The 10,723-nt window shown below is 40.2% G+C and overlaps 2 protein-coding genes across 2 annotated transcripts; one reads left to right on the plus strand and one right to left on the minus strand.

Moving 5' to 3' along the window:
* Positions 1 to 385: 385 nt before the first annotated feature.
* Positions 386 to 2,457, plus strand: LOC116209808 (mediator of RNA polymerase II transcription subunit 28). Its single transcript, XM_031543515.1, has 4 exons — positions 386 to 606; positions 704 to 912; positions 1,763 to 1,875; positions 1,965 to 2,457. Exons 2-4 carry the CDS (start codon positions 750 to 752, stop codon positions 2,097 to 2,099), a joined length of 411 nt encoding a protein of 136 aa, XP_031399375.1. The 5' UTR covers positions 386 to 606; positions 704 to 749; the 3' UTR covers positions 2,100 to 2,457.
* A 1,500-nt stretch (positions 2,458 to 3,957) lies between these two features.
* On the minus strand, positions 3,958 to 9,251 carry LOC116210750 (polyadenylate-binding protein RBP45C-like). The gene is made up of 7 exons (XM_031544781.1): positions 8,864 to 9,251; positions 8,015 to 8,489; positions 5,197 to 5,252; positions 4,990 to 5,120; positions 4,759 to 4,855; positions 4,511 to 4,672; positions 3,958 to 4,241 (listed from the first exon to the last, which is right to left on the minus strand). The coding sequence occupies exons 1-7, from the start codon at positions 9,131 to 9,133 to the stop codon at positions 4,239 to 4,241; spliced, it is 1,194 nt and encodes a 397-aa protein (XP_031400641.1). The 5' UTR covers positions 9,134 to 9,251; the 3' UTR covers positions 3,958 to 4,238.
* Between the last annotated feature and the right edge of the window lie 1,472 nt (positions 9,252 to 10,723).

Genomic DNA, 10,723 nt, shown 5'->3' on the forward strand with positions numbered 1-10,723 from the left:
CAAATTGGTAGACGAAATCATCTTTCAGGGACCAAATCGTTGACAAAAATATTTTTAGGGACTAAAGTGTTGGCTCGCCAATCTTTCAGGACCAAACTTCTACTTTAAAATACAAAAAAAAGGCTTCCTCGCAGTTTTTAGGGGCCGTTTGGATTCAGAGTTAAAATTACTTTGATTTTGATTTTGATTTTGATTGTGAAAAAAGACAAATGAGATGTGATTATAAATTTGACTTGAGAAACGTGTGTTTTTGTTGTGTAGCGTGTTGAGTTAAAGTTAAAGTTAAAATTTTTGAATTGAGAAATATGTATTTTTATTGTGCAGCGTGTTGAGTTAAAATTAAAATTAAAGTTAAAAATAATTATCTTTGAATGGCCTTAGCTTTCCACTTCTGTTCTCCATTTCGCCGAAGACGACGGCGGCCGCATCTCCGTCTCTCCCTTTCGCGTCGTTCTTTTGTGCTCTGAGTGGCTCAACCTCTCGGTCCTCTCTCTCTTCCTTCGCGCAGCTTCGACCTCGTAATCAGATGATGATGACGCGAAGGAGCTGAAGCTGCGGTGCTTGTTCAGTCTTTTCATGTCAAGAACTGGTTGGGCTGATCAAAAGGTAGTCAATTTCGCAAACAATTTGAAAGGTTTCTGGGCGCAAATTCGGATGATACGTCGAAGGAAGTGGTTCTTTACAGCTTGTTGCTTTTGTGCAGCTTTTGTTGATTTGGGTTTCGTTGGAAGGACGGCCGCTTCCGATCAATGGCGGACCAGCAGAACCAGGCGGACTCCCAGATGCAGTCTCCACAGGCTCCCAAGGAAGATACGATGGCTCTTGTGGCCGCCCTTGAGGCTGCCCTGCTCCCGTGCTTGCCGGCCCGAGAGCTTCAGGCCATCGACCGCTCCCCGCACCCTTCCCATCAGAGTCAGTATAATCTTCCCCCTTTCCCTTTCTCTTCTCTACTGAGCTTGTCTGTTTTGTTCTGGAAGTGTCACATTACATCATAGTAGAGGGTTCCTAATTTCCCATGATTAAAGTCTTTGTAGGGTTTCAGTTGAGAGTCCATGCTGCCATAGAAACTATTTGGGTTGGAATCGCGGAATATGAATTCGTGTTGGATACCATCGAGTGATTGTTGCGCTAGAGAATGAATTCTGAGTGGATGAAACATCGTATTGAGTTAGCACGTGACGTGATAGAATTTCTGTCCTTCTTAATCACTATAGTCTCCTGACCGTCAAAAGAATATCGGGGCAGATCAGTTTTCGCAGGCTCTAGTGGGAGAATTAGATAGATGGATGTGAAGCTTTTTCTTTGTAATTGATACATAAAATAGTTGCAGTGGGTTGAAAAGCCTTCCCGGGGCCTCTTGTGAAATTATATACTGATAAGAAAGTATCTCATGTTTATACTGTTAAGAAAGTATCTCACGTTTTATTTGGTCCAAAAAGTATCTCAGGCTGCATTTCCCTATACAATTAACCGATGTGAGATGTCAGCCGATGGGGTAAAGCTTTTTGACAGATGAACATCAGTTACCATGTGGATTCTATCTGTCTGTGGATTTTGTTTATGAAGATAGTCATCTAAATTCTGGGCTATGTCCTTTTCGTTCGTTTGATTGAACATTCCTGATTTGGGTGGAGCATTGAGTTATCTTCTTCTTTTTAATGAACAACACTCTGAGTTTGGGGCGAGTTGCTCTTTGTGCTGAATAACCCACCAAATGTGGTGAGTTCCCATATGCATTGGCACTGATCTCTAATGTTTTCAGTTGATGTGGAGAGGCATGCAAGGGATTTCATGGAGGCGGCGAAAAAGCTTCAACTCTATTTCATCAGTCTGCAGCGTGAAGATCAACCAACAAAGGCAGAGACACTTAGAAAGGTACCTCGTTTTGGCTGCTAAAACAGGCTTCGAAAGCTCAAGGATCTTATTTATCCTATTGTTTTCTTTTCCTTCTTTACATGTCACAGGAAATAGCGATGATGGAAGAAGAGTTGAGAACGAAGAGCGAGCTTATCGAGAAGCAGGAGAGGCTAATCAAAGGGTGGAGGTCGGAACTGGAGGAGCAGCTGAACAAAATAAACAGCGAGCTAGAGAGGGTATGAGTAGACACTGATTTATAAGCCAACATTTTGAATGCTGTTTTGAGAAGGACCAAGCATCAGATGATGTTATCTTAAATTCCGAGGTTGGCTAACAATCACAAGGCCTTTTTGTAAGTAAAAGCTCCTATAGTAGATGGATGAAACTCTATTTATAGAGTGACTAGTCCCCAATGTTGGTGCCAACACTGACTGCTATTCACTTACATTCCACGCTTCTTGTCTTGTATGATAAGTAACTTATGAGACTGCTTTGCTTTTCCTGCTTTGGGATGCCAATATGGGCAAACTTTCGGTTCTATGGAATGTTGCACATAATGATGCGGTTGCATATTTAATCTATGAAATGCAAATACTATGATGTTGGAATCTTATGATTTGATTTTAATTAGATGGTTGGGTTGCGGGTCTTTGGGGTACATCTAAATTCAACATGAACTCTTACGTTTTGTTTGTTTGGTTCTTTTGTAATGTAACTGATTGGAAATAAAATATATATCGTATAACGAATATAGTGGGAAATTGAATTGCATTGCGGGAAAATTTTGATTGGTTGGTTGAAGATAATAGAAAAGTAATGAATTTATATGAATAGAAAAAGAAAACGATTATCAAAAGATAAATCGGCCCTGGTATAATTATCATGATAATATAATTGTAACGAGTTATTTAAAATCATCAATTATTAAAAAGATGAAGCTGTTAAAGCACATTGGGGCTCATCGAAGCTGCATATCCAACAAGCTTGGGGCTCATAAACCCCATGGCTGGTGTCACCCTGGAGTCGCGAACCTAGGCATAGGGTTCTCGAGCCTCGAGTTCATCGAATGAGGGAATTGATTCAGCCAAGCCAAAGGGGCTCATGAGCCTTGGGTAGCTTGGGAGCTTGAGTTACTCAGAGGACTAGAGCTGCTCCATGAGCCCCTGAGCTAGATTTGGCCTGCGAAGCCGAATCTGACCTTACCAAGGCTAGATTAGGTCTTTTCGACTCAAGAACAGTCCCGAGAGTGCCGTCGGATAATCGACAATGGCAATGATGGAGGGATGCCGGCAGTGCGGCCGGAGAGGCAGTAGAGGAGTCGAAGGGCGAACCCCATACATCATCCTTTTTCAAAATCAATGTCTGATTTTAAAATGTTACTTATAAACCAAACGCACCATTAGTACTTGAGCTCCTATTACGTACACGAAGTAGTACTGATTACCAACGAGGTGGAGCGTTGCAATTGTCTAATACGAATCTCTCATTAGTTTTATATTACGATTATGAGAGTAAAGTTACATTTTTAGATGAATAGTAATTGGAACTATATATACATATTACTAGTAAATCCAAAATCTAAACCATATTCCAATAAATCCGTAATGTGATCCATCCCATGGCCAACCAAACATGCCGTTGGCAAATGTTCAATTCGCATGGCTGAGCATCGGATCTTAACATTCCTTCCAATTTTTACGAATAACCATCAAGGCATGACTCGCAAGAAAAAAAAAATGAACTACGTAGAAGACATAATTTCACGTATTTCAAATTACTAATTTATCTATCGGTGGGGCAATTTATGTGCAACCATAAGAATATCACCCATGATTCTTTGGGGACACCGGCAATTGAAAGGCTCAGTTTGGGAACGATGGACAAAACTGACCAATGGTAACTCCGGTATTGGCTATACTATAGTTTTGTGTCGATTCCCATTTGAAAGCCTCCCCGATTTTATTGGCCAAAAATAACAAGGACATGACTTTGCAGCTGTTTTACAGTTAGTCAACACGGTTCGTTAGTCAAACAAACTTCCGATGGTCTATATTGTAAAACAGACAAGGCAAAACTACGAGCCACAAAACAGATCGCATGGAAAAAAGCATACCGAGAATACGGATCATAACATAGTAATATACGAGTCTTAAGAGCTGAGTTGCAATCGATAAGGAGTGTGCACCACAAGATCCATCCAACCGTAACAGATTACAGATCCAGTAAACATAAGGGGAAGAAGAAAAAAAGAAATCAAGAGAACAGTACGGTCTACATATTCCTTGGAAGATGGAACAGACGGGAAACCCTTAATAGCAGGGCATCCTTCCTGAATGTCACGGACTGGGAGCAATTACCCAAACTCGAAATGTATGAATTCATTACTGCACGAGTAAGGAAGAACATATACCATCAGAAATATATTTATACCATGGTCAATAAAAAAAAGAAAGAGATTGAATGCCGCAAGCAGCCAATTTTACTGTCCTCCTACTCCTTCACTCATTTCACTAATAGTAAAATGAAACCATCCCTTTCCACCCCTACTAACATATTTCCTAACAGATTCTCCTTCCTCATTTCCAAAACTGGAAGAAAAAAGCAAGTAAAGAAGCTAAAATAGAAGCATCAAAAACTGCATACAAAAATTTACCTGCTGAGGCTGCTGGTAGCTTGCAGGCTGCTGGTAATTATATCCCGGGTACCCTCCATAATACATGTTCAGGTCTTGAGGTGGAGGTGCATATCCATACGTCTCATAACCCTGTGGATAACCGTAATAACCACCATTCCATTGTCCCTGCTCAGGTTGAACCTGAACATCACAGAACAGCTCGCATTATAGCTTGCCCAGATAGGAAATAGACCAATGAATCTGCAGAGATCCAAAAGACCTGTTACCTGTTTGTTCGAAGGACTACGGCCCCATGAAAGTCGAATGCTCTGCCCTCCTAACTGGGTACCATTTAACATTGCAAGTGCTTGTTCTGCACAGCTCCTAAAACACAAGCAGATGCCAAATTCATTGAGTTGATGCCCTTGAAAGTCTTCGTTAATTAACTCGATCTACTAAGCGACAGCTTAAGGTCAGAAGAAATACAAATATTGCCAGCACTATAATGAAACCTTTACCTGTTGACAAATTGGACGAATCCACAACGCTTGCCTGATGGTATCTTAACGCTATGCAGCTCCCCATACTGACTGAAAACTTGTCTCAGAACATCGTCTGAAACACTAGGATCTAATCCTCCCACAAATATCTGCATCAATAACAGGGAACAGGGTCAACAGCCCAGTAGAACAATAACAGCATAAACATAAAATATGACTACCCACAGTTGTATTATTGGGATCATTCTCGCCTTGACTTCCCTGAGTATTCTGGTAGCTAGCTGCAAATAACAAATAGATATGAAAACATATTTCAAGAATGAAATCTGCCAACATGCATCAGAGGAGGGAACGTTAACAAGGAGCTCTTACACTTTTCAGATGCAAAAGAAAAAACAGACTGTCAATTTAAGGAACTTCTATGAATACTAGAAAACAGCAAAGTATGGAAGGGAATCTTCCAAGTAGCAAAGCGTGCTGTCACTACACACCTTTTCCAGTATATATATAGCAGCTCTGTTTTACTTGAGAAGACACGCATAATTACATCCTTCCCAATACAAACTACAGATCAAGAATGTAAAAAAGGGCGAAATCCGCAAAATAACAACCAGAGGTCAAGGATAATCTCTACTGCAAGAAATTGATGCACGAATCTATGATAACTATTGGAGTTTACCAAGAGAGAGGTCTTTCCACATGCAATGGTTAGAACAATATCCTTTTTCCCAAGAGTCCCAAGTCCTAAGGCTCCCGTCGACCAATAGGAAGGGAGTCTAGGAGGTGAGTAGCCAAGATTCTATTCTGTTATTACCCCAAGGCAGCTTTGAAGCTATTCCTCTTTCTTCTCCTGAACATAAGGGGATTAGAAAAAGGGTCTACAAAGACGAGCATACCACCTACAGAATAAGTAAAGCTGCAGTAATCCGATACGTCTCTCTCCAGATGCTACTGATATATATCATAAAAAGTAGATGGGCTCATAGACAGGATCTCTACCCCCTAGTGGATGTTTTCTACGCCAGACACACCAAGAAGCAGCATTGCATCTTGCTAGGTTAACACTTCTAGAGTTAATCATATACCATTTAATAATATATCCAAACCCCCAAGCATCAATTGACTCTCCAGACGTAGCATGCAACACACACACAAAGTGATTGTAGGCTTGATAACTCATTCCAAACTCAGTATAAGATCTATAATCTATAACATTTAAAGTATAACTAAAACTTCCCGACCAATTTTTGCAACCAGTAGGCTTTGCAGACTATACACAACATCTATGCAGTATAGATCAACATGACAGTCAGTTCACTGAATGCTCAAAAGTCAGCACCTCACCAGATAGCTCTTAATGAAGATTGTAACATATCAGATTTTATTGCTACAATCAAGCATTTACAAGTGCACTGTCTACCAAACCTATAAAGATAATCAGAAATTCAAGTAACACAAATTATCCCCCCGCTAAACTCAAAAAACTTCAGTAACTGACATTCGCACCCATCAACAAACTCAAGAGATTTTTGAAGTTATTTAATGAGAATCAGTAATATTAATGTTGCTTTCCTTACTAAACCAACAAATACAAGATGCGCATAAGTCCAAGCACAATCTGATACGCAGGGCCACTTCACCAATCTCTCTCTCACATTCAAGTAGTGAGTTGAAATTTAGTATCTAGAGATCAAAAGAGCTGTGATAGGTACACTAAAGCTATAGCATTTATTAGGCAGGGAGGGTTGCGAACGATGTATGGTGGCTGAGAAATCGGATGCCCATTAATTATCCTAACAATTAAATCTTTACCTGTCAACCATTTGTAGCACAAACATCTAAAGTCATGTCATTTCAAAAGAAATTCCACTACCACAAGCACTAGAAGACTCTCAGTCTCCTCTTTTAACCCGATTGCCTGGTACTCATTACTGAGAAGTAAAATGCAAAGGGATAATAGAAGCCCTTAAACATAAAAAAAATCACAACAACGCAGTCATTTTTCTGGAAGACATGAGATGTGAATACTACTTCAATAAGCACCTAGGGTAGTAAGAAAATGACATGCAAGGAAACTTATAGATATAATTCTTGCTCCTAAATTAAATTCAAAGGAAAAGCAAATTCGTCACTGCAATATCAGCAATAACTTATTTGAGGTAGACACTCTTAAAGCTCTGCCCAATAATGTATTACAGAGAAAATTTGCCAGAAGAAACTTCAACAATGTCCATAATAGAAATTTTCCAGTCCTTAAAATCTGATATTAAACTTATATGTCAAAGGACAGAAGTAAACTGGAAGTGAACCTACAACAGGAGAATAGTTTAAATACTACAACTGCTCTGAAAAATTAGACTACTATGACTGATGAGCCTTTTTTTCCCTCAAAGAACGGGTATTTTTAACTATGTATGCTAAAAATTATAGCTGCATTAGGCCAAGGAAAATTCAATTACTTCCACTCAAAATAACCTTATGGAGAGAGACGTATTGAATTTAACTTAACTGGAATCACTTCAGCTATATGGAAGTGTAGAAGCAAATCCAACTGCAGCATTAAGAATGCTACTAGGAAAAGAAAAAGCTTATGACATAAATGACTTGATCACTGACCTAAGATGAGGCCATGCATAAAAGTGGAATCATTTCAGCTGAAATCAGTTCCAGGCCCCCGAAATGAGAGCCTCTTGTATCTCCTGCTTTAAGAGAACATGAGTCTTATATAAGTTTTTGCTTGTTTTATGGAATTACATGTGCCCAAACTTACAAATAGTACAGGAAGGAAATGCCTCGGAAAATTCCCCCTATCTTGGAGCATAGAACTGAAACGGCACCAACTTAAGACCATAGGTTTGAAGATTCCATCTCTATGATATTGCTAAAGGTATTCAACTTACAACTTCCTAGATCAATCTCAACAAAAGATAAAATGCAACAGATAACCAAAGATTAGATTATACGAATTCAGCATATGTAAAAGCAGCAAAGACAAAATTCAAAAGAGTCTTCACAAGTCGCAACAGTATCATCAATAAAGTACCTTGCTGATATTGTCCTCCACCAGCAGTCTTTTTGTTTGCAGCGGGCCCAATACGCATGGGACGGGAAGAACAGAATGCTCCATTCATCTCAGTCATGGCACGTAATTGCTCAGTTTCATCACCAAACCTAACAAACCCATAACCTTTGGAACGACCGGTGGCCCTATCAGTAACTACTTTAGCACCCTTAACTGACTGGTAGTGGGGTCTGAATGTCTCTTGCAATGTGTAGTCCGTGACATCAGCAGCCAAGTCTCCAACAAAAATTGTATACTCAGGACCATCATCTTGGCGCCTTTCACCAGGACCAAGGGTAGCCCAGTTCATACGGAAGGTCTGCTCAGAACTTGGCATCGGAGTGCCATTGAAATTCTGCAGAACTCTCTCCGCAGCAGCTCGAGATACGAACTCAACAAAACCATAACCCTCAGGCAGTCCAGTTTGCTTGTTACGAATCACCTTTGCCGAAACGACCTGACATAGACAACCAAAAGCAAAGAGAAAGTTACTCACCGGACAAGAGAACCTAAGTCATTTATACAAGTCCGAACCTAAGGAATAATTATTCCCTTTAAAAGCAATTTCAAGCTTCAAGATTCAACTTTATTTGAAGTGCCATTCTTGTTTGCAAACGGCCCGACAATCATTCATAGACGACAGACATGCTTAAGGTATAATCAAATACTTAAATAAAACCCATATGTTGCTCATTGATTCTTCAGTCAATCGTTCATCGCAACTATCAAAGCTCAACTGGTTTAGGCAAATCTTCAAGAATCAAGAAAGCTACAAAAGAGATACTAAGAAAACGTCTAACACTATAACAATGGCGTGCAGGTGAAGGGTACCTCTCCAGTGTGAACGAAGCAGTTAAGGATATAGTTCTCATCCATGTATGATTGCAGGTCTCCGATCCAAAGAGACTTTATCTCGTTGGAGCCGGGATCCTGAGGGGCCCCATACTGCTGCACCTGCGGGGGTGGGACCGGCTGAGGGGTCCAACCCGCGGGGGGAGGGACCGGCTGAGCCGCCGGAGGCTGCTGCGCCATCCAGGGCTGCTGCTGCTGGTACGGCTGCTGGGCGCGAGGGTCCGTCGACGGAGCCGGTTGCTGCATCATGGTGGATGGTCGGTGACGAGAAGTGGCCGGAGGGAGATGAGAATCGTCGGCGGAGAGAGATCTGAAGAAGACGACCCTTCGGCGCAGGAAGGGTTTCGGGAGAGGGAGAGATGGAGAGGGTTTCGGGAGAAGAAGAAGATGGCATAGAGATAGGTCAAGATGGAATGTGATGGCGACACGTGGATCCTTGTAGGCCGTTAGATGAGAACGACGGGTGACAAGAAGTGCTGGGCTTAGGTCTAGTCTGGACTGGGATTTCCAATTTCGGCCCAATGTTTTGGCCCAAAATCCAAACAACCTAATCAGCCAAGCCGTTTTAACTTTGAACCTATACATTGAAAGATGATTTTTGTTATTTAAATTATTTTTGTAATCAAAATCATTTCTTTTTGAATTAAATGACAGATTTTACAATTGATGAATGGGTAAAATTTATCGAATAATAGATTATTAATGAAAATATTTATGTTAAAATACTTATCAGGGAAACCGATTGAGCCATTCATGGCTTGATATAATGTTATGGAGCAATAAAAACATGAGCATTTACACGAAATGATCCACAATATGAACTTATCAGAAAGAAAGCTGAGATGATAGTTGCATGAATAAGCTTGTGATAGAATTATTATTAGAGATATGGAATAAGGTTTAGAAAAAATCAATGCTGTCTTTTTACTCATTATAAACTTTTCTTTTTCTATGATTTTTAATTATAAACAATTTCTAAGCATATGTAAAGAGCAAGTATAACCAAGGTCTTCTTTGGCACGTCCTATAAGTTTTCTTTTTCCTTTTTCGAGGAGGTGTATAGACGTAATACAGGATGTAACAAAAAAAAATAAAGGATACTTAAAGGGAAAAAAAAATTTCAACCAAAAACATTTAATTCCAAGTGGAGTTCGTAAGAAGTGGCTACCAAGAGGTCTATGGATGTCTTTCTCCAGGTCACATATTTGTAGGTAGTGATCCAAGAAAAATTAACCAATTGTTGTGGCAGAACGATCCTGGTGGCCACATTGTACTATAAATCGAGTATCCATACGTGCGGAATGTGTCTGCGATCGCTTAGTTTTGTCTAGAAACACTCCAACCAAGGAGCATGTGGCATAAGCTTATGGCCAATTGCACAGCCACAAGCTCCCTACTTCTGTGTGTCTGGCTTTGATACTAGTAAACACGATAAAATTAAAATTGAAGTCCATGAGATTGGCTTCTCTTGACAGCCAGTCCTCTGCTCTTTGAATCGAACTCGTGGTGAGAGAGCTTAAAGATCGGGTTTACAATCATCAGCGACCTAGAATGGAGTATTGGTCAGGTTTATGTGATAATTACGCATAATCAAATTTAAATGTACCGATGGTGGTTTGGCTATATATCTAGCTTTTTGTGTGAGTGGTACGTAAATTTTCAGAGTAGAGACTTCGCTTGAAAGCAAGTTGGAATTACTTCGGGATGGGTTGCAAGGCCCAACAAATATGAGTCTTTCTATTCTGTTTACTAATGAAGGTCATGTATCGAAAATAAGAGACCGAGAAAAAATCAATTCACTAACGAGAATCGAATACAGAACCCGTCGAAGAGGAGTGC

The sequence above is a fragment of the Punica granatum genome, chromosome 6, assembly GCF_007655135.1.
Source record: "Punica granatum isolate Tunisia-2019 chromosome 6, ASM765513v2, whole genome shotgun sequence".
NCBI lineage: Eukaryota > Viridiplantae > Streptophyta > Magnoliopsida > Myrtales > Lythraceae > Punica > Punica granatum.